Genomic DNA, 27,473 nt, shown 5'->3' with positions numbered 1-27,473 from the left:
GCCGTTCTCCGCACATAAAGCACAGCAGCTATGTGTGTTTAATGGCAACAGGGACATCACGTCAAATAATACATAAGTGGAACCTGGTGGATGTAGCGCTCATTGAGTCGTGATTAGCCACTTTTCAGTGTAATCTAAGATAAAACTTGACCGGAGGGTATGGCTTCGAGTTCTGGTAAATCGACGAATCAACCTACTGGTGCTTGTAACGGGACTGCTGCGGACTTCAACAACGTAGAGCAGGAACTGTACGACTATCAGATGCACACGAAAATGTGTAAGAAAATAGCGCAGCTTACCAAGGTAAGAATGAGTTTTAGATGCGTGGCCATGGGAGCTCTATGCGATGTTGTTGATTGTATCGTAAAGATGCATCGCTCAGGTCAGGATGCGGTATGACTATACACACGCCCAGACATAAATGCGGCAATGCCTGTTTGACTACGCTACTACGTTGATGGTCTGCGAGATAGACATAGATAGTCCGTAGCCAGTGACCTAGGCTATCCTATTGCATTGCAAAAACGAAAATAGTGCATTTAAATTGAAATAGTGCATTTAATTGGATTTTAGATTAACTTTCTTTACAAGTAGGCAAGCATGCGAAAGAAAGTGGGGTTATATTCATCATTCGTGAGTTAACCTGTGCACTAAGCAGTTGCAGGATATGAGTAAAGGCATGAATACAGATCTGCTTAAACAAGATTCAAAACAGACAAGCGCTGGTATAAAAGCATGCAGTGCAAACCAGTCGGGGCTTTCAGATTCTGAATTGGTCAGTGCATCTTCTATGGTCGAACCTGATGGGTAGTTCAAACAAGCAGTTGTACAAAAAAGAACCTACACACACATAAGGCTACTGTGCAGTCGTGCTTAAGGTGCATGCATCTAGCTTGTGTCAGCATTTGTGACAATGTTAATTTCAAGTAATGTCCATTCAGTGTAGGCTACTTCAAGACAAGTGGTATCATTTGGGCAAGTGGTCTACGACATAATAACAAGGTGTTGAAGGAGCATCTCGCTGTTCTCAAATCCCTGTTTTTGTGGTATGAAAATCTTTTTGTTAAAAAAAACTGAATGTTCTCACCCACTGTAATTTTGCAAAACATGTCACATTTTCTTCATACATTCAGGAAAAGAAAAACAACTTCCTAAATGCTCTCTAACACAGTGTAAAAATGGAACCTAACTGTCATATGAAATGATTTACAAAGTATGGATAGTTGAAATGCCATTATGGAATTTTTGTAAGATGAAACACTTCCACTGAGGTCTCATTTTGAGTCGCGGTGCAGAAATATCACACCTCATGTAAACAGTCTGCACAGTGCGATCTGACACGCAGATGATCTTTTATGAGTGTGGAGGTTAATCAAAAGCAGGGCAGACTGTGCCCTGACTCTCTCAACAAAGTGGGTCAGGAGCCGAAACTCTAACCCATCTGGGAGCCCCGGCATGCGCGTGCAAACACACACATGTATACACCCCCCTCCACACACACACACACATACACACACAGAGAAACAAACACCCAGACACACAAACCACACATTCCCATACACACTGACACACACAACTCACACACCCTGTGACGTGCTAAAGATAACTGAGCAGAGTGTGTTTACATGGCGAGAGGGAAAGAGGACTTCTGCCAGCTGCTCTGCTTTGCCTAAGAGACACATGTGCGTCTGCCTTGGCACTTTCCCACTCAGCCATAGCTCACGCTGACACCAACACAGTCATTCACAGATTTCATGGCATCACAAGATCCTTGTTCACACCTGTGTGCCCACCTGTGTTCACACAGACCTGTAGTACTCTGTGTGAACACTTGTAAATATCATTGTTACGTGACATTAGATCAGGATCTAGCCTGGCTATCGTGCGCGTAAGGCAGCATGGAAAAAACCCAGGCTAATCAGGATCAGGAACTCCTTGAAATTGTGTAGAATTAACATAGAATGCGGTTCTTTTTTAGCCCCCCTTTGACGTCAACCTTTATAGTACTTGAGATATTGATTGGGTAAAGATTCACATGTTTTTAATGGAGCTCTGACATAGGTAGCCAAAGGCGCTGGAGCAGGAGCAGGAGACCACTTCAGATGAGAAAAGAATGCCCTTTTGATGCAAGAGATCGTAAAAGACTGAAATCAGCTGTGTAGATCAGGAGCTGGGAGAACAGATTGCACAATCTCCTGATACCTTGACATGAATAGGACGTGGCAGCAGATGAAGTTACAGAGCCTCTCTCAAACAGAGAAAAGAGGTTAAGATGAGAGAGAGAAGACAGGAGCAAAAAGCACAATAGACTGCTCAGCTTAAATCTATGTCTTGCTGTTTTATTCTGACAACCACAGAGCTGCAGGAAAACATGTTGGGTACTTATGAAGTGCATATGTATAACTTTAGAAACCACAGATGAACTTGCAAGCTGTCATCTTCCTAGCCAGCACAATAACTTGATGAATAGGGTGGGTGGTGATGTGTTTTGACGATGTAGTAGTAGTGCAGTGCTTCATTAGCACATTAGCAGCGATGTTAAAACATAATTAGATGTCTTAGAATAGACATACTGTATAGCCATTCTAGTTCTAGAAGGGTCCATGGTCACCTTCCTCAAGCTCAGTGTGTTTGCATGGCGAGCATCAGAAAACCAACACCCACTTGCTTAGATCACAACAAATCCATTATTGCATAATCAATCTATCTATCAATAGGGATTAGGGCTTGGCCCTGACAGCTATCAGTCACAATCTGTGTGTGTATGGGGGGAGGGGTGTGGTAGAGAGAGAGAGAGAGAGAGAGAGAGACATGTGGTAGGAAAGAGAGATTGAGTCAGAGATGACCACCATAGGAGGCTGGGCTTGTGGTGCCGAGGCTTGGAGGGGAGGGGATGTTATTTGTTTTCACAGCCTCCCTAGTATCTAAGCACAGCCTCCAATATCAAAGCTGCGTTACCACAGGGATCTTGGCCCCGCGGCTCAGCCTTTAGCAAAACACTTCAACCTGTTATCGATTCAACAGGAATATTAATTTCATGCTTTGCTGACTGTGAAGCTTGCGATCTTGGCACCAACGCGAATGCTACTATTGATTTAGATTTCAGATCCAATCACCCCTGTCTGGGTGAGACAGTTAGATTTTAAACATGGAAAGGAATCTCAGAGATGGTCTGGATATGAATGAGGTGTGCTGAGAAAACACCAGAGATTTACTGTGATTCCTGTCTCTTGCCCTCCATGAGCCGTGCGAGTGCCCATCTATCTCTCTCTCTGTCCCCAAAGGCCCTACATGGGCACCCTGTGAATATACAGTGTATTTACAGTGTGCTATAAAAAGGCTCATGGACATTTGTCACAAATGGTTGAGGTGACTTTCCTTGATTCTCTTATTGCTGCCCTCAGTAAAAATATGCTCGGTACTATTGAAGGGCGGATGTGGAGTAGGGCTTTTGGAGGGGGAGAGAGGAAGGGAGGCAGAAAGAGAGAGGGAGTAATGGAGAAAGATGAGAGGGAGAACGAGAGCTGGAGGGAGAGAGAGAGAGAGAGAGCTGGAGAGAGGTCGCTGCAGTCAATCACAGGGCGGAATGTCCGGCGCTGCTGCCGTGGCGATTTATCACAGACAGGGAGGCGTCATGCTAACACAGGAGCCGCAGTTGGTATAAATGAGACGTCAGGGGTCCGTAAGGGGATATGATGACATTGGGAGTGGGGAGCCTTGCGAGAAGGGTTTGCTGACAGCGACAGGGAAAGACAAACCCCAGCAAGAGTAGGCACACATGCAGAAACCTCACCAGGCACACACACACACACACGCACACACACACTTACACACTCATGCATAAGCATGCAATCTTGTCCAGATTCACTGACTCAAATAGCCCTAGGGGATAAAATCTGATCACACCATTGTACAAACAAACTTTACAAATAGATCAAAATCACAAGCTCTTTTGAGGACAAGAGATGTGTGCCCGACAGAACAGTTCACTACATCAAATTCTCCTCCTCGCTGCTTACACATTCCTCAGAGGTTAGGCTCACGCAGAATACGTGATCTGCAGAGGTGATTAATCACCAGTCTCAGTAGGATACTAGAAACAGGCAACACCAAACAGAATTCAAAAGCATACAGTCCAAGCAACCAACTGAATCTGCAGCTCTTCTTGAGGTGACTCTGACATGGCTTTATGTCCTACTTATTTTAGACACCATATCATATTTTATAGTGGGGATTAATCCATGTTTAGCAGTTGGTCAGTGAATGGAAGCATGACTGTGGTTATGAAGGAATGCTGGGGGAATGTATTTCCTGGAACGCTCACCACACCTGTTGGGGTGTTGTTGTCCAGGTGATCTACTCGCTGAACACAAAGAATGAGGAGCAGGAGGCCACGCTGCAGTCACTCCGCCGCATCGCCACTGAAACGGGGCAGGGCAGCCTGCAGCCTGCGGCTGAGGGCGAGGAAGGGGAGGAGTTTGTCCTGAGGACACGCCTCCTGGAGCTGCAAGCCTTTGTGGAGGAAGAGCAGAGGAAAGGGGAGCAGACGCAGGCAGAGTTCGAGATCTTCCGTCTGCAGGTGAGGAGTCTGTCTCAAGTGTTCAGGTGGGAATGGATGCATTGTTATTAGGACTGTAAAGGGAGAAAAAATCTATTAAGAATGAATTAATAGTAAATGATTAATTAGCTCCTCAAGTGTATTGTGCAATAAACGACTCACGGAGGTGTCTAACTACCGTGATAAAGGTGATCTAAGGTGCGTCTCTTGCTCCTGCTTCTCTGTGGTTTCTAAAGCCCCGTTTGCAAGTCAGAGAAGGAAGGTGCCGCACACTCCGAGTAAATGAAAAAAAAAGGTTTAATAGGCGATAACGTTTCGGCCTACAAGGCCTTCATCAGATCGCATGTAGTTCTAAAGCCCTGTTTGCAAACAGCAATTTGCTTGTCGTCCGTTGCTTGTTGCCTCAAAAGTTGAAATTATTTTAACTTTGTTGCGCAGCGTATTGCGTCTTCGCCTGTAATCGCTGAATCACATTAACATGGCATGGTCTCTTTTCGCCAGCTGCCGTGTATGTGAACGGGTCTTATTTATACCATAGACGGTATAAATAAGTGGGCTTAACATGCGGCCTGTGCGCAGGTGGAGGAGCGGGACCAGCGGTCCCAGGAGGAGCACGCCGAGCGGGTGGCGCTCCTCACCCAGGAGGCCCTGGAGCTGCGGCGGGACCTGGAGGCGCGCGTGCAGAGCCTGGAGGAGGAGCGAGGGCGCGCCCACGAGCAGCTGGAGCAGGCCAGGGAGGAGAGCCGCGCCCTGGCCCAGCAGTACCAGGAGCTGCGCAGGGAGCGCGAGGAGGACAGGAGGAGGGAGGAGGACGAGGAGCGCAAGAGGACGGCCGAGGAGGAGGGCAAACGAGCGGCGGAGGAGAGCGAGAGGCGAGCGCGCGCCCTGGCCGACGAGCTGCGGCAGCTGAGGGAGGAGAGGCAGGGATGGGAGGAGGAGAGGAGGAAGGCGGAGGAGGAGTGGGAGAGGAGGCTGCGCGAGGTGAGGGAGGCGCACGAGAAGGAGCAGGCGGCCACCAAGCGGTCACTGCAGCAGAACCTCAGCGAGCAGATCAGCCAGTGGCAGCAAAAGGAGCAGGAGAACCGCAAGTCCCAGCATGCCGCGCTGCAGCAGAGGCTGAGGAAGATCGAGGGAGAGCTGGAGATCAATGAGCAGAGACTGAATGAGAGCAAGAGGCACTGCCAGAAACTACAAGACAAGATTGAGGTGAACACACCCACTACACACACACACACACACATATGTGGGGGTATAACACATGATAGTCAGCCCATGACGAATCCTCTAATTCATTTTCTCAGTTGAACAGAAGTGCAGACACACACACACACACACACACACACACACACACACACACACACACACACACACACACACACACACTTACTGTCACACACAGTGACTCGAGGCAAATGACTGCCCCAAAATGAAGGATGACCATCTGTGCACACACAACCAAAAACATATAAGTCACGCAGTGTCCAAATCTAGTGAATAAATATAAATACAAAGTCAGACATAGCCCCCAGCCCCCATAATGGTTGGATGGCTGTAAACCCAGCCACAGTCGTCCCCACCAGTCCACGGCGGTCTTTTGTACTCCACAGCTGGAGCTGCTGTGGTAGAGCCGTGGCTGTGCTCATCTTCTCAGCTTCTCCCAAAGCCGCGTTGGTGCAAATGTATAATTAGGGGAGGTAAAAAGCCACTTCCTCCACTTACTGTGGCGGAGATTAAAGGTTTGGTCATGAGTACCCTCAATTAGCAAACACAGCTGTCTGCACAGAAGCAGATGGCATTGGATTCACAGGGTCAAACTATCATGTCGCGAAATGCTCTCTTTGTCTCTCCCGTGCACACACACACGTACACACACACACATTCACACATACACACACACACACATACACAGACAGACAGACACAGCCACACACACACACACAAACACATATAGAGTCATGTCCTAGTACTTCCAATTCACACACACACATACAGAGATAGACACAGTGTGTTTGTCTTGTCACGTTTTTTTTGTCATTGTAGTACACAAATACAGACCCTTGTTCCAGATCAAGGCACGCAGACACATAAGGCCATTTTCCGTCCCATAAAATATTAAATAAACTTGAAAATTTGAATTCCCCTCACATGACTGAGCGTGCCTGTTTTGGGCTCACAACAGGCCAGCCCATTTGTTGGGGTAATTGTTTGATGAAATGACTCCGGTGCCTCTGTCTCTTCCCCTTCCCTGCTGTATTCAAGCTCATTCAGTGTGACTGAGAGCTGAGAGTGTTTACTGAGCACGTACAAGGAGCATTCTTCTGTCAGAAGCCAGCTCTGCCTCAGGCCTCCTCCTGTCATGTGTACTGTATGTGTGTGTGTGTGTGTGTGTGTTATTTTTGTTGTATTGAGTTTGTGAGTGTGTCCTTTGGGTTTTGTTATGTTGCATTGTCTGTCTGTGGGTGGGATTTTAGTTTTGTTATGTAGTGTCATATGTGAGTGTGTGGCATTGTCTCAGTTTTACTCTCTCTCTCTCTCTCTCTCATCTCATCTCTATGTGTGTGTGTGTGTGTGTGTCTGTGTGTGTGTGTGTGTGTGTTCAGTTCCAGCTCCAGGGCTCTGGAGATAGAGCATGCAGAAATGAATTTTAAAAAAGTGCTAAGTCAAGCCAAGAGGCTAATGAGCTGATTTACCCCCACTACTTCTCTTGCACACGTACACACACACACACACACACACACACACACACACAAAATAGACAGACAATTAGAGTCCACAGAGCCTAAAGACCCACACGAACTCTCTTATACTGTGCACAGAAAGTCACACTCAAAGTGAGGAAATACATTTGAAATGAAACACTAATTGTCAGAAAGTGCTTTGAGTTGTTTCAAAGGATTTGCACACGTTTCATTTTGGTTTTGTAAGCGAGGCCGTGCAATAGACAGCAGACAACATGTAGACAGCACAGCTAATGAGGAGGGAATGAAGAGCTCATCAATGACAGAGATCAAAATCACCGCAATGTTAAAGCGACATGATGGAAGAATTTATCTTCATGCCCCTTGGCGTCAATATTCAACGCCATTTAGCGCTAAGACGGCATCCAGGTTGTCAAAAAGCGACTAAATGGGTCATGATCCTACCGGATTAACAACATTACATAGTGCAATATCAAGTTCGGTCCGGGCACATATTGGCAGTCAGAGACTTCATTATGTGCCATAAGTCAGTGTAACATCAAAATGAGTTTGATGCCATTATGTTAAGACAAAATAATTGTATTGTGTTGCTTTATGGTCTTTTTAAGACATAAGTATAAGTATATACGCTTTTGATCCCGTGAGGAAAATTTGGTCTCTGCATTTATCCCAATCCGTGAATTAGTGAAACACACTCAGCACACAGTAAACACACAGGGCCAGATGTACTAACGCTTTTGCGCCCACTTCAGGCGTATTTGTTTCGCAACTTGCGTTTAAAATCATTGCGAGGTATGTACAAACAGGCCGCAATGAGGTAAAAGCGCAATCTGCCTGTCGCGGGAGCTGAAAATGTCTAATTGCGCTTTTCGTGTCATGCATATGCATTCATGGGAGGATCCAGGGGAAAGTGGGAGTTTAGCGTAAAAAGATGGGAGGGGAAGAGTAAAGAGCGCCTAATTATGTATTCCGCGGTATGTACAAAGACTGCTCCTGACAGCGCACGTCTATTCTGCGCCTAAATACTTGCACCTTGTAAAAGCAGGTGTTAATCCAAATTGAAGTTCAATGCTTCAATAAGAGAACCTTTCAAAGACAACAGAATCGCTATTTAGAGCACCAGTTTTGCAAGTCTTTGTAGGCTACTATCAAAAGCAACATTAACTTTCGTTGGCCTTTCGAATGTCTTACTTTCACTTTCACGTCATTCACTTAAACTTTCCTACTTGCTAGATTTGACCAATTTTCCATAGCCTACGTTCACAAGTAGTTTGACACCAAGGATTGAACGATTGATAAATACGACGGAAACTTGGGTCTGATTGCGTTAGCAGTCTGCGGTTTGTCCATGGCGCTGATAACGCTACGTTCGCAAATGTACGTACATCTGGCCCACAGTGAGGTGAAGCACACACTAATCCCGGCGCAGTGAGCTGCCTGCATCAACAGCGCCGTTCGGGGAGCAGTGAGGGGTTAGGTGCCTTGCTCAAGGGCAGTTCAGCCGTGCCTACTGGTCGGGGTTCGAACTGGCAAACCTCCGGTTACAAGTCCGAAGCGCTAACCAATAGGCCACGGCTGCCCCCCCCCCCCCCCCCCCCCCACACACACACACACACACACACACACACACACACACACACACACACACACACACACACACACACACACACACACACACACACACACACACACACACACACACACACACACACAACACACACACACACACACACACACACACACACACACACACACACACACTATGACTGTCTTTCTCTTGGGCATATAGACACATATGTACTTACATCATGTAATCACACTCTTTCTTTTCTTACGTTTATTTTAGGGCTTTTGTTGCCTTATATTGATAGGACAGTAGAGAGGATGACAGGAAGTGAGTAAGAGAGAGAGATGGGGTGGGAAATGACCTCCAACCCTGGTCCCCGTTGGCGGCACTTGGACCCGGATGTGGTCCTGTAGGGTACTGTAGCCAGTTGGACCTGGATGTGGTAAGGGTACTGTAGCTAGTTGCGCCACAGCGCCCCAATCCCCCCCCACACACAAATTCTTTCTTGATGGCAAAGGCCTGAATTGATCACAGAGGACCTTAAATCTAGTTGGAGTGCCCCACTGATCTCTGTGTGTCTGCCATGTATCTTGCACAGCCTCAGTGGTCAATCAGCTACTGACAGCTTCCTGTTAGCACTGCGGCTAATTGGCCCTCCAGTCAATATTACCCAGTCAAGCACAACACAATGTGCCTTTTCTGATAACTGAACCCAAAGAAAGAGCCAGAGCACACTTCAAGTCTATTAAATCGGTACAAATGACAGCATTTTGACACACACCATTTTCATCAGGTTTGGACGCTGTCCATCAAAATTTTTGTCAATTTTGGTAACTTATTAAAAACAGTTATTTTTGTGCTCCAGTTCTTCCTTTGGGTTCGGTCATTTGAAGTGGCTTATTCTGCTTGGCTAGTCTTACGGTCCTGTTCCGTGAGCACCGAGCTACATTTGAGGGGCTAGAGCGCAAGTGATCCCCTCATCATTAGGCGGTATTGACCCATCCACCCCCTGTCACAAGAGCAGATTACAATTAGACAGAATTCGTCAAAATACAAATCCACCTGCTCAGCGGCCTGGAGCCTGTCATTATGTATCAATGGACTGGCATTTTAACTTTCCACAATTGAGTAGCCAAGCATAAAAAAGACTTTTAGAAATGTAAAGAAAGCATTTGGAACTCATTTCTGCTCCTCTTATTATAGGATATCCCCACAGAGAACCTGAACTCATTTACCTTCCTTTATTTTTTTTACATTTTTTTCATATTTATAAAACCATGGAATTACAGATACCATACCAGCTCTTTGAATTCACCTCTCTCTCTCTCTCTCTCTCTCTCTCTCTCTCTCTCATTTCAATTCAATTCAATGTGCTTTATTTGCAGGACTGTAAAAGTTACAATATTGGCAAAGCAATAGGATGTGTATATAATACATCAAAATGAAAATATCAAAAGAAAAATATTTGACATGGAGTAGGGATTCAATTAATAAAGTAACACAGAATGAAAAATAAACATGCATGTATGAATGATGAACATGCACACACATATGAATAGCCATAAACTATTGATTATAAAAATAAATAAAATAAAAAAGTAAATAGATGGGCTTTTTGCCTTAATTTTAACTTGTCCCTCAATTCATGGCACACAGTGACATATTGTGCTGCTGTAGGCAATAGCTCTGGCTTTTCTAATATAGATTTCATTTGAATGTGACTGGGTAGAGTTGTAAATTGTGGTGTTATTTTAAACGTATCAGGACCTGGAGGAGCAGCTGGAGGAGGGTCGTCACAGGGTGCTGGAGTCCGAGGCGGGGGCCAAGAAGGCGGAGGAAGAGCTGGCCGTGGCCAAGGAGAGACTGCTACTGCAGGAGAACGAACTGCAGAAGAAGTCTGGTACTAATACACATTCTCTCTCACTCTGTGGTACACACACACACACACACAGACATAGACACATGTTAGTACTACATGTTTATGCCCAAAGCATATTTTCTTTGCTGCATTAAGGATGGCAATTACAACGGGCGAGGTTAAGTTGCCATGGTTTGGCGCGGGGCAGCGATACTCACACACGGTACTGCAGACACACACGCACACATACATGCACGCACGCACATACCCACACACTTAGTTTAATGATGAAATGCACGCACGCACGCACACACACACACACACACACACACACACACACACACACACGCACACTTAGTTTAATGATGAAATGCACGCACGCACACACACACACACACACACACGCTTAGTTTAATGATGAATACTGTGAGAGAGCACAATGCTTAAACATTTGGACTGAATGTTTTTTTAAAAGTCTGTTAAAAAGAGAACAAAAGATGATGATGCGTTTAAAAGATTATTTTAGCTCCAAAACCCCACAGCTCTCTCATCAAAAACAGATTATTCTGCTCTCCCCCTGTACCTGCTGAAAAGGCCTTTCACTGCAATCTGAGACGGGAGGGATTCCTGGATGAATCTCCCCTCTGGGAACTCTCCCCATCTCAGCTCCGCATTATCCAGCAACCTCCGCAAGACAGATGCAGGCTAACCCCCCCCCCACCACCACCACCACCACACACACACATTCTCTATCCTCCCCTTTCTGTCTCTCGTCCTTTGCCTTTTCTCTCTCCTCCTCTCTTCATCCTCATCTCCATCTCTCTCTCCATTTCTCCATGTCCCCCCATCTGGGTCCTCCTCGTCCAGATGAGCTGATGTCGCAGAGTTCGTCCCAGGTGAAGGTGTCGGCCGAGGTGGAGGAGCTGAGGTCACAGCTGAGCCGCCTCAACCTCCGCAACAAGGAGCTGGAGCTGCAGAGCAACGGGCGGAGCAGTGACCACGCGCGCATGCTAAAGCAGGTGAGGCCCACCTGACACACACACAACACACCTGACACACACACAACACACCTGACACACACACACAACACACCTGACACACACACAACACATCTGATAACACACACAACACACCTGACACACCTGACACACACACAACACACCTGACACACACACAGCACAGCTGACACACACACACAACACACCTGACACACACACACAACACACCTGACACACACACAACACATCTGATAATACACACAACACACCTGACACACACACAACACACACAACACACCTGACACACACACAACACACCTGACACACACACAGCACAGCTGACACACACACAACACACCTGACACACACACACAACACACCTGACACACACACAACACATCTGATAACACACACAACACACCTGACACACCTGACACACACACAACACGCACAACACACCTGACACACACACAACACACCTGACACACACACAGCACAGCTGACACACACACAACACATCTGCCACACACAACACACCTGACACACACACAGCACACCTGACACACACACAGCACAGCTGACACACACACAACACACCTGACACACACACAACACACCTGACACACCTGACACACACACAACACACCTGACACACACACAACACACCTGACACACCTGACACACACACAACACACCTGACACACACACAACACACCTGACACACACACACAACACACCTGACACACACACGACACACCTGACACACACACACAACACACCTGACACACACACAACACACCTGACACACACACACAACACACCTGACACACACACACAACACACCTGACACACACACAACACACCTGACACACACACAACACACCTGACACACACACACAACACACCTGACACACACACAACACACCTGACACACCTGACACACTCACAACACACCTGACACACACACACAACACACCTGACACACACACAACACACCTGACACACACACAACACACCTGACACACACACAACACACCTGACACACCTGACACACACACAACACACCTGACACACACACAACACACCTGACACACCTGACACACTCACAACACACCTGACACACACACAGCACAGCTGACACACACACAACACAGCTGACACACACACAATACACCTGACACACACACAACACACCTGACACACACAGCACACCTGACACAAGTTTATTTATATAGCACATTTCATATGGCATACACAGACTCAATGCGCTTTTAGAAAAACATTATCAAATAGGCATTAAAACACATTGATAGTAAAATAAAATAAAAATAAAAAATTTAAATGGTAATAGAAATAAAAGTTTCTGATAAAGGTAATAAAAATGAAAGTCGCCATACCAACTTGGAAAGACCTTAAATTTTAACCAAAAGCTGAGGCAAATAAATATGTTTTCAGTCTGTTTTTAAAAGAGTTCACTGATTGAGAAGATCTCAGTTCAGAAGGTAGGGAGTTCCAGAGTGTAGGGGCATAGTGACTAAAAGCACCATGAGCGGAACTAGTATTTATTCTCGGGATTACTGTAAGAGGAGACCTTTGCTTGAGGACCGTAGGCATCTGGCTGGAGTATATGCAGTGATCATATCAGAGATATATGATGGGGCTAAGCCATTCAATGATTTAAAAACAATAAGAAGTATTTTAAAATCAATTCTTTGTTTTACTGGGAGCCAGTGTAGTGATTTTAGTACTGGCGATATGTGATCATATCTTCTCGTTCCAGTTAGTACTCTGGCAGCTGCAACACACACACAACACATCTAGCACACACAAAACAGCCGATACACACAACACACCTGATGCACACAACACAGCCTTTGCAACCAACACTTTGAAACTACACCCATATGCTAACTTCACCAATATATATATATATATATATATATATATATATATATATATATATATATATATATTTTTTTTTTACATCAAATACATAATCCCACCCATATGTAAAAGATGGTAATTAGCTTATAGCTACTCATTTATGAGGACTGATGTATCTTTTGTATGGTCCCTGATGAATTCCTGATTCAAATAATCAATTAACCTGCAAATAATTTATATTGTCCTGAAAAAGTGTAATTGCATTTTTGGCCCCTTCCTCACATTTCTACAGTGTACAACTCGTGTGTATTTTGTGTAATATCCTGAGTTCTGAATGGACATAGGGCGGTGGAGTACTGATTGGTGTATACGGTATAATGTGCTAAGCATAGTTGGACTGCGTTTTCTGATATTCAAACAGTACAATCTCTTGGCAGTTTTATCATTGTCACATTGATTGACCTTGATCTGTGTCTCAAATCATGCTGTGTTGGGTCCTTCAAATTTGAGGGAAAAGGACTTGGGAGGTCCTTGATAAGTCCTCGAATGTTTTATTTAAGAAGGAGTGGGAACCCTGAGTCAGAGGAGTTATCCAAGCACGTTAAAGCTTGATATTCATCACAAACTATAATAAGAACCAAATGGAATTTTTACAATGCTGTCTTACAGTAATGGCCAGTTGTCAGTGGACAATATTTAGATGTACAGTGTATGTAAAATACTAAGCCTATGGTCCAAATCTCTCTCTCTGTACATATTGTGGTGTGGGCGGTCAGCATGCGGACACCTTGGCCACCATGCGGTTGGAGCTGCAGCGGGCCCACGCCGAGGAGGTGCAGCGCCTGCGGCAGGAGGTGGAGCAGGAGAAGGAGCAGGGGCGCGAGGAGGTGGAGGAGGAGAAGAGGGGCGTCCACCAGCACATGGAGGAGGAGCGCCGGCACCTGCGCGAGCAGCTCAAACGCGCCCTGGAGGAGGTCATACGCAAGCACACCGCCGAGATGCGGCAGGCCTCCGCCTCGCTGGACGCTGAGAAGAAGCGCGGTCAGCAGGTGAGGCCGCTAGATAGCTGACCCGTAGCAAAGTAGTCTTGCTTAGTGTGTTAACATGTCTAACTGAAATGTTTCAAATTGATGGAGGATTGAAAGTTAAAAGTGCTAAAATATCAGGGATGTTCAAAAACAGATGTAGACAAGATAAAGAAGCTTGGTCAGCAGGTAACGGATCTGAGGGAAAGTAGCCGTGCTTAGCCATGTGTCTGTTACAGTAACATGTCTAAATGAAATACTTAAAAATGTAGGTCTTTGGCTTAAATGTCGGGGAAATTACGGGGAGTGGATCTGACAAAAACAGATGTTGATAAGATGAAGGTTGAGGATGTGAGATCTCACTGTCGTGACCTCCGTCGCATGGTGATGGCGATGCCACTTGTGTGTGTGTGTGTAAATGCAGACAGTCCACTAGGGAGACATCGGTTGTCATTCTTGTTGATGGGCATCTAAACGCAACAAATAGTGGTTAATGAGAGAAGACACACAGCCGAAGGGCTCGCTCACAGTACTCACTGACACAGCCTGTCAACACAAGTCCTGACGCTCCCCCGCCGCCAACCACTTACACAAACACAGCAAATTAGCTCATTTAGAATTCCTCCGACAACCACAAAGGGGCTTTCATACTCTAACTGCTCATTTCAGTTAAAAGAGTTTATTGCTATCTGTTGTAGATTCCACTCAGTGACAGTTACCTATCTACAAAGCACCCTCACTGTTCCGTTTGGCTGAGTAAAGGACACAGTGCTGGCTCCCTGGTCTGCTGGAAAAGGCTGGGAGTGGGGAGTGGGACGACAGGTCACGGTTCTGACTCGCACTCGCTCTATGGCCTTTGGTTCTATGAGACTGCTGATCCAAAGTGACAGTACTAGTTGTGAGCAATATGGCCGCCGGGCGGCCAAGGCAGAGTGGATTTTGGCTGGGCTTCCCCCCCCACTGACCTCTCTGATCCATGGTCTTTCCAGATCAGCTGTCTGTGACTAAAGCAGTGCAGAGCAGAGCGGAGCACACGGGCACTCACTCAGGCCTGGGCTTCTGCGCAGCTGTAACAGTCTGGGAGTCTCGCCCTGGGATTTATACAACGCTTCAGCAAACCTGATAGGGCTGGAGCATTAGCCATGGGCAGATCATCCTGTCATCGCCCACTCTCTCTCTCTCTTGCTCCCACACTCTCTCAGCTGGATGTGGATTTGAAACCTAAAATGTCTGTGCCTGCCTGTCTTTCTTTGATCAATGTTTGAATGCTGTATATTTATGACTTCACTGGATGTGTGTCTGCGTGTCAAAACATTTTAAATCCAACTCGCAAGTAAAGTTATCCCTTCAGAGGAAATGGTGATGTAGTGTTCTTTAAACAGAGCAAATCGTGACAAATATTGGTGATGTCAGCAGAGTTGATTATTAATTTCAGAATCACCAACAGGTACAGTTTTTGCTCCCTCCATCTCTAATGTTCTCACGTCACTCTCTTACTCTCTCTCTCTCTTTCTCACACACACACACACACACACTCACACACACACACACACACACAAACTTGCAGCAGTGTAAGTGATTTTAACCGGAGGTGTTACGCTTGCTTGTTTGCCACAGACATCCCTGAGCTCATTTAGCCCATTTAGTTCACTTCAGGCCCCACACCCACAGAGCACAGTCTTGCTTTTACAGTTTTACATTCCCTACAGAGCAGTTTTACATTTACACCCTACAGAGCACAGTTTTACATTCATACCCTCACAGAGCACTGTAACACCCACCAATGTAATAACTACTGTAATAATGCAGAAGCCCAGGCCTGAGTGAGTTAATGTAATATTTTTTTAACCTTCCCACCAACATAATAACTTCCTGCAAACGTAATAATTATTACATTGGTGGGAAATTGGGTTATTACGTTGGCAGTGGGCAATAGTTATTACGTTGGTGGGAAATTATTACATTGTCAGGATTATTATGTTTAAAACGTGCTGATTTTGTGCAGATTTTTATTACGTTTGTGGTTTATTACGTTGGTGGGAAGTTATTATGTTGGTGGGTGTTACAGAGCACAGTCCTACATTCATACTCTCACAGAGCAGTTTTATACCCTTACAGAGCACAGTCCTACATTCATACCCTCACAGAGCAGTTTTATACCCTCACAGAGCACAGTTTTACATTCATACCCTCACAGAGCACAGTCCTACATTCATACCCTCACAGAGCAGTTTTATACCCTCACAGAGCACAGTCCTACATTCGTACCCTCATAGAGCACAGTCCTACATTCATACCCTCACAGAGCACAGTTTTACATTCATAGCCTTGATCCCCAGTTCGCTGTAGTGGCTGCTGAACGACGTTTGCTTAGATTCAAAATGTACTGCAAATCTGAACAATGTTAAAATTAACCTTTTGCTCTGTCTGGGGTTAGTCTGGGTGTTTTTTGTTTCCTTCCATTTTAAATCAACTTACCTGTTTTTTCCCCCTGTGTGAATGTTGTCACCATGGTTACAGGAGCTCCTGTCCCAGGCAGAGGAGCTGAGGAAGAGAGGTGAGGAGAAGAGGAGGAGTCTGGAGGTGGAGCGGGATGAACTGAAGGCGCGCCTGCAGCTGTCCATCTCAGAGGTCAGGGGTCACTGACATGTCGGATATGTCATGCAAACATACACCACTGGTCAAACAAACAGAGGTCTGCCCAGCACGTTAATTTACTCTAACTAGCAGCACAGTTCATTTTTAGAAGCTTTTACTTGATGATGCCATACATGGTATGACCAGCTGTTAAGCTCTTTTGTTGTTTGTACAGTGCCCTCCACATTTATTGGCAGCCCTGGTAAAGATTAGTAAAAAGAGATATTCTAATTCTACTTTTGCCATTTCATCGTAGAATGAAAACAATGAGGAAAAATCCAACCTTGAAGGGAAGCAATTTTATTCTGTAAAGAAAATGTTCCTCATAAAAAATAGATATTTTTTTTAACAAAATCACATATGCCACAATTATTTATTTAGTTCTTTATAAAAGAGCTCTAGTCTTCTCCTACATCTCATACTGGGTATCTGCAGAACATCTCTGGATTGTCCAGATTCCTAGGTCCTCTCTTGGGCACTCTCCTCTAAGGCTCACCCCACTGGTCTTCAGTTGAGCAAGTGTCCGGGGACTGAGATAACCATGGCAGATTTTGTGCTCTGTTAACCGTTTTTTGCATGATCTGGACATATGTTTTGGATCATCGATCTGCTGGATGTTCCAAACATAACCGACTTTTAGCATCTTGGCAGAGGCATCCAGATTTTGATTTGAAATGCCCAGTTATTTCATAACGTTTATGAACCCTAATAAGGTCCCCAGGGTGCCTGGTGGAGAGAATCACCCTCCACCATAGGCACGGGGTTCTTTTCATTACCGTCATTCTTCTATGCAAATTCCATCTTGAACGTTTTCTGGGGAAAAGCTCAATTTTATTTTCATCTGACCATAAGTCCTAGTAGCATTTAGCAACTCCAGCCATTTTCATTTGTAGTGAAATGACATGAAATACCATGCCATTTAAATAATCTGCTAGCCTGAAGGTCACTTCTGATGTTTTTTTTAGACTGGATGGATACTTTTGCTTTTATCTCTCTAAGAGTGATCCTTGGGGAGTCTTGTCTATCTTACCATCCTCGGCACTGTGTGTAGGGGCAAGATAGATAGGAGTCCTTTTCCATGCAAGTTTATAACCATTTGAGTGGAACTCATTATTATTGTTTTAACTGTAAATATTGGCAATTTTTACCTGTTTTTACATCTATTTCCCAACTTACCAAGGTATAGGGTGACAATAACTGTGTATGGTGCTGTATATCTTTGTGTATTCCTGCTTGTGTAAGTAATGTGTGTACGCGTCTCCTAGATTTCCCGGCTGGAGGAGGTGATCCGGCAGAAGGAGCGTGAGAGGGAGCTGGAGCGAGAGCGAGAGCGGCAGAGCCGTGAGGCGGCCAATCAGAGGCCGGTGTGCGGTGTGGAGTGTGCAGTGCTGAGGGAGCAGCTGGACCAGGCGCACACCGCCCTGGAGCAGATGCAGGTAACACACACACACACACACAGCTACAGACACTCACAGACAGACAGCCACTGACTGGTGATCAGCCATGCCATCCACTGCAACAACCATACAAATGTCAACTTAATCACACAAGTGCGCAATATACTCAAACTACAAGTGCTCTCTGCAGTGACTGGACTCAACATCTGTATAAGGTGTTTAAACTAAACACCTGTATAATAACTACACGGGACCATCTTACACATCCTTCCTTACACAGCTTCTGCACATCCATTGCATCAGGCAGGAACTCAGATCATCACAAAAGCTTATGGAACATCCACAGACACTGAACATTCTGTACCCCCCAGGGCACAAACACATACTACACATACATTTGAAGAGTTGTTAAATAGTCTACATGTATTATGTACCATCCACATATTTTGCCTGATACAAGCATACCATAAAATAGCAGTGTTATAAGCCCAGGGAAAACAGTAGGCTACAGGCCAACATGCAGTAGAGCAAATCAGGTAACACCAGAGACGATTGGTAACCCACAAATCCCCTTTAACATGCAAATCCTATCTGGCAGTAAGAACAGCAAGTACACAGCTAGTCGGTCTTCATGAGAAAACCTTCTTTCCATCTTGAAACTACTGTACTGGGTTTCTTTGAGAGCTTTTAACACCTTGGGTGAAGTCTGAAGCCCATAGCCTTGGACTCCGTTCACCTGCTCCCTTTCTTTCACATCTAGACAGTCACTGATCATCAAAACATTCAAGCACACATACACATACAGCACACATACACATACACACATACACCCTTAGTCCATTTACTTCAAATCTGCTGAATTCTGCTGAGCTCAGCTCATCAATACAGCATCAATTCAAATCTTTACACTCAAACATACACACAGGCAGAAACACAAAAATACACTCACTCACACAGCCACAGACACACACACACACACACACATACACAGCTTCAGCTTTAGCTGATGACACCACTACCCAAACAAGCCCAAGGACAGAGGCAGGCAGCCGCACAAAAGCCTCACTCTCAAATAAGCCTCACTCTCAAATAAGCCTCACTCTCAAATAAACCTCACTCTCAAATAAGCCTCACTGCTCTACTGGCCTCCACTGAACATGACTGAGCTAGATTGTGAACAAGCCATTTGTTTACTACATACAGTATTACTGTTTGGTTGGTAGTGGTACAACCCGATGTGTGTGCATATTACATGCATGTGACAAGCTAACGATGCGGGGGTCACTGCGGTGGCTGTCGGTCATGTTTCTCAGGTGGATGTGGAGGAGCAGAGGTCCAGACTGCAGGGGAAGGTGGTGGCCTTGCAGGCCGAGAGGGAGACCCTGGAACAGAGGCTTCTGGAACAGTCTCAGCAGAACCTGGAGGAGAAGATCAGGTGGGCTCTCTCTCTTTCTCTCTCAATTTTTTTTTCAATTCAATGGTGCTTTATTGGCATGACAAAAAGGGCATTTGCATTGCCAAAGCAGTCATACATAACAGTGTATAAACAATTTATGGGTAACATACATAGATCTAAACTTAGCACTTATAGAATATCCAAATAGGTAATATAGGTAATAGAGGGTAAAGGAAGGATGGAGGACAAAGACAAAAACAGTACAATACAATATAGCCCCCCCTCCCCTACACACACACGCACACTAAAAAAAAAATAATAATAATAATAATAAATAAATAAAAAATAAAACATTGTGTATTTACATTACACTAGTGTCCCTCAGGTTATGGCATAATGATATATATTTTGCTGCCAAGGTAGCTGAAGGACCCTCTGACCCTGAAGGATTTTTGTTTAGCTCTTCGAAATTTGGCTCTTCAAAATTTGGGTCTCTCTCTGTGTTTGTGTGTGTGTTTGTGCCATTTTGTTGTAACTCTATTTGTTTATCTAAGCAACTTGTTAAATTATTAATGACTGCTTTTCCATGTTGTGAAGTAATGCAAGCCTTGCCTAAACAGAATCTAAAACATCCTTTCATCAAGATTTCATCACACCTTTAATGTGTGTATGTGCGTGTGTGTGTGTGTGTGTGTGTAGGGTGCAGTATGAACAGCGGTTTGCAGAGAAGCATCGGTCTGCTGTATGCGAGTTGCAGAGGGAAAGAGAGACGGAGATCAGAGAGATCACTCAACGCTGGCAGAGCAGAGTGGAGGAACTGCAGACACAAGTAAGCGCACACACACACACACACACACACACACACACACACACACACACACACACACACACACACACACACACTATATGAGGACAACTGGCACACATACACACAGGTGTGTGTTGACAGGTGCCAGGTTCTTGTTGACTGTGAATGTTAAAAATATCAGTGCTAGTACAATCAGTACAATCCTCTTGTGGTAGCAAAATGTATTCAATATCATCTCTATGGGTAGTCTTACACTACACTTCTCACCAGACACAACAAAGAATATGATTTGAAGGGAACAGGTGCAAGAAATAATTAAAAAAAAGAGCAAATATGAGGCAAGGGCATGAAGCCCTCTCAAATTAAACTGTGGTGGCAGCCACTGGAACATCGGAAGTAGCCCATCCAAAGGGCCCAGCCTGAGTTCCAACCTTAGCAGGAGTCCCCTAGGGGTAAAAAAGGGAAACGCAGAAAAAGAAACCTCAGATGAAGTCATTAGAAGGTCTCTGACATACACATAGACTCTAACCTGAATTTTAATCTCATTGGTGGACGTTCTGGGATAAAACATTCTACTCGGCTCTTGTGCCTTCTTTGGGATACGTTTTTGACTTGGAATATTTTTTTATGCAGTCCAGGAGTAGTTATTGTGCTGTCAAACACATACACACACACACACATAGAAAGAAGAATCAGGCCCATTCCCTCACACTGTTGCTGAATGCAAGTATGTGTGTATATGTGTGTGTGTGCGTGTGTGTGTGTGCTGCAGTTGGAGGAGCGGAGGAGGGACTCGGGGCCGAGTGAGGGCTCCCGGGAGGCGTGTGCGGGCGAGGGCGAGATGGACCGTATGAAGCAGGAGATCCAGAAGACCAGGGAGCTCAACAGCACACTGCGCGCCCAGCTCCACAACACCATCCAGGAGAAGGAGCGGCTCATGAGGAGACAGCAGCTCAAGGTGGACACACACACACACACACACACACACACACACACACACACACACACACACACGCTGTGCGCCCAGCTCCATGCCACCATCTAGGAGAAGGAGCGGCTCTTATCATCATACATACACGTAGAGTACACACACTCACACACACACACATAGAAATAAACATGCACAGACACACACACTCACACAAATACACACTCAAAGAGGAATGGCAAAACACACACACACACACACACGCACACTCAGCTCAAGCCCAGCTCTGACTCCTCTCCTCCTATCAGAGCTCTTCAGCTGTTCTTGCCTGATCTGACACACGCTGATAACACCAGCCTTCCTAATCACAAGCAGCGCGTTGTACAAGCCTTAATCCCACCTCCAGATAAACCGCTGCTATGGAACCCCTCAGCCTACCTGGGCACGGAGAGCTCTCAGCAAAACAAACCCCAAATCCCCCTGACTCCCCAGCAGGCCCGGGGCCCGGTGGAGGTGTGCCGTGTGCCGTGTGCCATCGTGCACAGGTGACCTATATAACGGGCATGCCGCGAGGAGGGAGAGAGAGATCCATATGGGGAGGTGTAGTGGGGGTGGGGGGTGGGGGGGGGGCAATGCAGCACGGAACATCTAAAAGCTCTCAGTGAGGCAAGCAGTGCCATTCTCAACTCACTGACTGACAGAGTGAGAGGGAGAGAAGGAGAGAGAGAGGAGAGAGGAGAGGGAAGGAGAGAGAGAGAGATAAATAATTCACTGCACGAGATTGCCCACTGAACCCAGAGGCTGTAGTGGCGGAGTGTGTTTCTGTGTGTGTGTGTGTGTGAGTGTCTGCACACGAGTGCAGGAATGCAAAACAGGCAACTGCTGTTTATTAAATCAAAGTCTGTGTGAAGCAGAAGAAAAGTGGAACGTGTGTGCTGATACTAGACAGTTGTCCTCATATACAGTAGTGTGTGTGTGTGTGTGTGTGTGTGTCTGTAATTGTATAGCAGAATGTGTATGTTCTGTATCAGAGAATATAGGCATGGTATGCCTTTGATTACATATGGACATCATGTGCATGTATGGTATGTGAGCTGTTTGTGTATGCCTATGTTTAGACTTCTTGCCAAGGTACAGTATATATACATGGATCACATAGAGAGCATACTGGCATGTAAACGGTCGGTTATTCAAGTCACAGACAGCCACCCAGGGGTAGAGCATGAAGATCTCCTCATGTTACTGACGTGATGGATGTTATGTGCCCAGGTCCTGCTGCCGTGGAGATACCATCAGAAGGTGGGTGTTACAGCTAGTGTGCCTGTCTGTGGTGTGCACAGGTGGTGAAAGAGGAGGATGAGGAGGAGGAGGATGCGGCGGAGGGCGTGAGGGGAGGCGAAGGGAAGGACACAGGAGAGAGGGACGCGGAGAGGGTGGACGAGGCGCTGCGTGCGGAGCGGCACAGCCACCAGCTGACCGTGGCGGCCCTGGAGGCGAGGGCCCAGGAGGACCTGCAGGCCGAGAGGCAGCGGCTGCACACGCAGGCCAAGCTGCAGCTGGGTAACACACACACACACACACACACACACCACATATATATACACACACACACACTTATGCACTCACACACATATACATACTCACAAAGAGGGAAAAAGCACATACACAGACAGGCACAAAATCACAGCACAAGCTGGAGAGCTGATCATTACACACACACGCATCACATACGGGACTAGAATGCTATGAGACATACGGCACAGCCCAGAGCAGCACAACCATAGCATAGTCACCATGCACTTACATCTGGACACCCCCACACACACTCCTGAACATCTGGTTTGTGTGTGTGTGTGTGTTGTATACATGGTGGATGCTGACTTTGTATTTGTGTGTGTGTGTGTGTGAGCAGAGAAGCAGAAGGCTGAGCTGACCCAGCAGCACACAGAGTGGGTGAGGCAGGTCACACAGAGACACATGCAGCAGATCGAGGACCTGCAGGCTGAACTACGTACACACACTGAGATGGTGGCGCTACAACAGGTAATCACACACACACACACACACAGAATGTGCCTTCAAGTGCCCCCTTTGTTAATTGACTTGTCCGTCTTCCTCTTGACCAAAATTATTTTTACAGGACAGTAAATGACGATCATACTAAACGTGTATGTGTGTGTGTGTGAGCATGTGGGTTGATGCATGTGTGTGTACATATGAGCTCTCTCTCCCTCCATCGCTCAGGACCTGAAGCAGCAGAACCAGCAGCAGTCGTACGAGCGTCAGCTGGACGAGAGCCGCAGCGAGGTCCAGGAGCTGCGGCGGGACAACGGCGAGCTGAAGGAGCGCCTCGGTGCCCTCCTGGAGGAGAGAGAGAGGGAGCGCGAGCGAGAGAGGGACAGGGAGAGACGAGACGCCTCCAGCGCCGAGGACCACCGCTACTCCAGGTGAGAGGTCATCGAAGGGTCAGAGGGGAGAGTGCGTCAGAGCGGAGAAGATCAGAGGAGACCTGGGGAGAAGAGATAAGGGGGCAGCAAAGGCAAAGGCTGTCCAGTAGCGGACAGATTTTAGACTAGAGCTGGAACAGAACAATTCATGCAGACAGAGAAATAAATTGAGAGAGGAGGGGGGGGGGGGGGGGTTAGGGCTCCTCTTCGCTCGAGGATGAGTAATCTGTTTTCTCATCATTTCCTGCCCAGCTATGAATGTGATTTCCTTGGAAGAAAGAGGCTCTTATCTGGGGGTTATATTCCATCTGTAATACCAATACTAATTGTAGGGCCTATCATAATTAAGCCCTATCAGACGGCCCCTTTGAAAAAAAGAAACTTCCACCAAACTGAAGCATCTCATCATATCTGTGTGTGTGCGCGCGCGTGTCCTTGGGCAGCTCTTGGGAAGAGCAGGAGCGAGGCAAGGAGGGGAAGGAGGAGAGGGAGAAGAGGAGGCAGGATGTGGACAGCATGAAGAGAGATCACAGGAGGGAGATCCAGACCCTCATCGCTGCCCAGACGCGCCTGCAAGCCCGCATCATCGCCCTGGAAACAGAGTACTATGCTTTTAATTATTAATTACCCACCACACATACATACACATACACCCACATACACCATAACAGGAATCTGGTGCACTCCATCTATGTTTACCTTCATGTCTAGCCCTTTCAGGATATAAGTGATAAGTGATTTGAAAGCGTATATGTGTGTGGCTGAGGCTCTGTGTGTGTGTGTGCAGGCTGAGAGAGCGTGAGGAAAGGACCAGGAGGCGAGAGCCACGACTGGAGGATCTGCACACCATCTCTAAGCTCCAGGACAAACTTGCCGAGAGAGATCAGCTCATTAAGAGACTGGTGGTGAGACCTCTCTGCACTCCTGCTGAAATCCTAGCGCTGCAGCCATCGCTTCATCAGTGCAGTATGAACATGGCCATCTAGGGCTGTTTTGACACGCAACGCAGGAGTGGAATTGTGCTGAGGTTTGGTGCATGTTGTCGTTTTTTAGGAAGAGCGTCATCAGCTGTCTCAGCATCCTCCTGTGGGTGATGGAACTCCGAAACACTATGACAGCAAAACCCACGTCGGCAGTCTGACTCCCACATTAAAGGTATATTATCTTTCTCTCTCTCTCTTTTGAATTTACACTACGAACTGAAGAAACTAAGCCTGAAAGAACTGCGTCGTATCACATTCATATGCACATTAATACACACCATACACATCCCCTTAAATAAGCATCTGCTGTTCCCCGACACAATATCCCTCACGTATAAATATAAAACAAGACAGTACATTTGTAGCCTGGAAATTCAGACCCAAATCCGAAAGAATAAGGGTCTGGCTACGAGTAATGAAAATGGCCCAACTCGAGGGGCGGCACCAAGCATGCATTTAAAAATATCACCGCACGCAATTGGATAACACTATGACCAATGTTTACTAAATGATTCCGGACTTCGCTGCAATTGGATAACACTACGACCATGGTTTACTGACTGATTCCGGACTTCGACGTTGCAGCGTTGTCGTCATGTTTAGCTCGCCTGTGGCCCGCCAATATCAGATACATCAATGTGATTGGTGCAGCTCGGGTCCATGGGCATAGGTAATGAGCATCATTACTCATCGGCAGAGTGACTTGCTCAGCAAATTCAAGTTGTGCACTCGCAGGAACTCTGGATTTCCAGGGTAGTACAATTGTGTCATGGTAGATGGGGAAAAGCCTGAAGGGCTGTTGTGGGAAGTTGCATTTAATGACCATAATTGTGATATGTCTTTTTCATATGATGATATGATGTGTCTGATATCTGCAAGGAAGGGCACAATAGTCTCTGACAAACAATTTGTTTTGCAAGAGGAAGCCGGCTCTTGCCTTCTAGCTTTTTGACATGGTAGCAGTTAGTGCAGTCCCTCTTCTTTGCTCCCCACAGAAGGCGGTCTTGGAGGAAACCCCTCCTCGGGTCACTAGCGTTCCAAATCTCAGCGCCTACGAGCGAGGCTACCTGACCCCCGACGCCGGGACGTCCATGTCTCCCCAGACGGCGCGCTCGCCCAGCTTTGAGCACAGCTCTCGGGGTCTTCCCTTGTCCCGCACAGGCACCCCAAATTCAGGCTCCACGCTGAGCCCCAACCCGTCCCCTGGCCAGAGACACGGCCGCTCGCCCCCCCAGGAGCTCCCGCATCAACACCCCACCTACACACACACCAGGTGAGCGCCGTGAGCCAGTGACTGGAGCACAACTCACAGATTTAATAACAATACATTGAGATGATCATTTTACACCATTGTCAAATGATTTAAAAGCTTGTTTTTCTTTTTACTGCCAAATGATGGGAACACGTATACAAGTAGGAGGCCATGCAGCAATTAATAACTAACCATGAGAAAATGAAATATTGAGTGGAATATGGCTCAATAATGTATGCTTGTATTCTCTACCAAGAATGGGCTAGCCCAAGAAGTAATAGGCTCTGTGGCTTAATGAGCAAGGGAAGCGACATACACCTGCATGTCACCAGTGAAAAAGATATATACACACATACACACACACACACATACACATTTGGAAGGATTTTGCAGGGTTTCACAAAATGTTCTGGACTGTGGCCATGACAACACCTTCTGGCTACCATGGTAACACAAAGTGGTCAGGCCTGTTTCCATGGTAACAACCACTAGATAGTGAAGATGTTCCTACACCATCAGTCTTGTGGGATTCAGGGCACAATTGCAAAATTACAAAAAGTAATTACAATGTTTACTACGTAACACACAATATATCATTCTGAGAAAAAAAGGCATGCTATTATTATGTATGAAGACTTCAGAAATCCATCTTCCTTTGGTCCTAAAGCCTGTGTTCGTTTCCCACCTCTTTCCCCAGGACTCCCACAGAAAAGAGAGTGATTGAGACGGTACCGCCAGATGGACAGGACCCTCAGAGACAGGAGTGGTTCACTAAATATTTCTCTTTCTGAGGAGCCCCGGCGAAAAGCTGCCCCAACTCATGCCTGACTATAATTGTATACAATGCTCTGTCATGAAAAAACCTCAAAAGGCACTTCAGTTACCTCAAAGCAGATCAAAGACTCAGTATAAACACATATGGGGTTGTTTCTGTATGCGTGTGTGTGTGTGTGTGTGTGCGCGTGTGTGAGTAAGAGTGTGACTGGCCAAATCATGCCAATATCATGTGCTTATTTAATGCTGATGTATTGTGTAT

General features: G+C 46.2%; 1 protein-coding gene across 1 annotated transcript; it reads left to right on the top strand.

Annotated features, from left to right (window-relative positions):
• The first annotated feature begins 159 nt into the window (after positions 1-159).
• fam184b (family with sequence similarity 184 member B) lies at positions 160-27,439 on the top strand. Its single transcript, XM_076294057.1, has 18 exons — positions 160-303; positions 5,138-5,764; positions 10,589-10,724; positions 11,550-11,701; positions 14,341-14,613; positions 17,125-17,220; positions 18,492-18,662; positions 19,937-20,058; positions 20,719-20,848; positions 21,600-21,785; positions 23,096-23,315; positions 23,668-23,798; positions 24,000-24,170; positions 24,659-24,804; positions 24,990-25,107; positions 25,256-25,357; positions 26,181-26,458; positions 27,135-27,439. Exons 1-18 carry the CDS (start codon positions 160-162, stop codon positions 27,226-27,228), a joined length of 3,297 nt encoding a protein of 1,098 aa, XP_076150172.1. The 3' UTR covers positions 27,229-27,439.
• Positions 27,440-27,473: the final 34 nt, after the last annotated feature.

The sequence above is a fragment of the Alosa pseudoharengus genome, unplaced genomic scaffold, assembly GCF_046254945.1.
Source record: "Alosa pseudoharengus isolate Yale_2024_CS ecotype anadromous, Long Island Sound unplaced genomic scaffold, YU_APseudo_1.1 YU_APseudo_1.1_scf_2, whole genome shotgun sequence".
NCBI classification, from domain to species: domain Eukaryota; kingdom Metazoa; phylum Chordata; class Actinopteri; order Clupeiformes; family Clupeidae; genus Alosa; species Alosa pseudoharengus.
The sequence above is the reverse complement of the archived record's forward strand: the minus strand, read 5'-3'. Positions and strand labels throughout refer to the sequence as shown.

Excerpts from the sequence above, each read along its gene's own strand:
- fam184b (XM_076294057.1), top strand. The coding sequence starts at position 160 with ATGGCTTCGAGTTCTGGTAAATCGACGAATCAACCTACTGGTGCTTGT. Across the intron at positions 5,765-10,588 it reads AACTACAAGACAAGATTGAG|GACCTGGAGGAGCAGCTGGA; the intron begins GTGAACACACCC and ends TAAACGTATCAG. Across the intron at positions 26,459-27,134 it reads CCCACCTACACACACACCAG|GACTCCCACAGAAAAGAGAG; the intron begins GTGAGCGCCGTG and ends CTCTTTCCCCAG.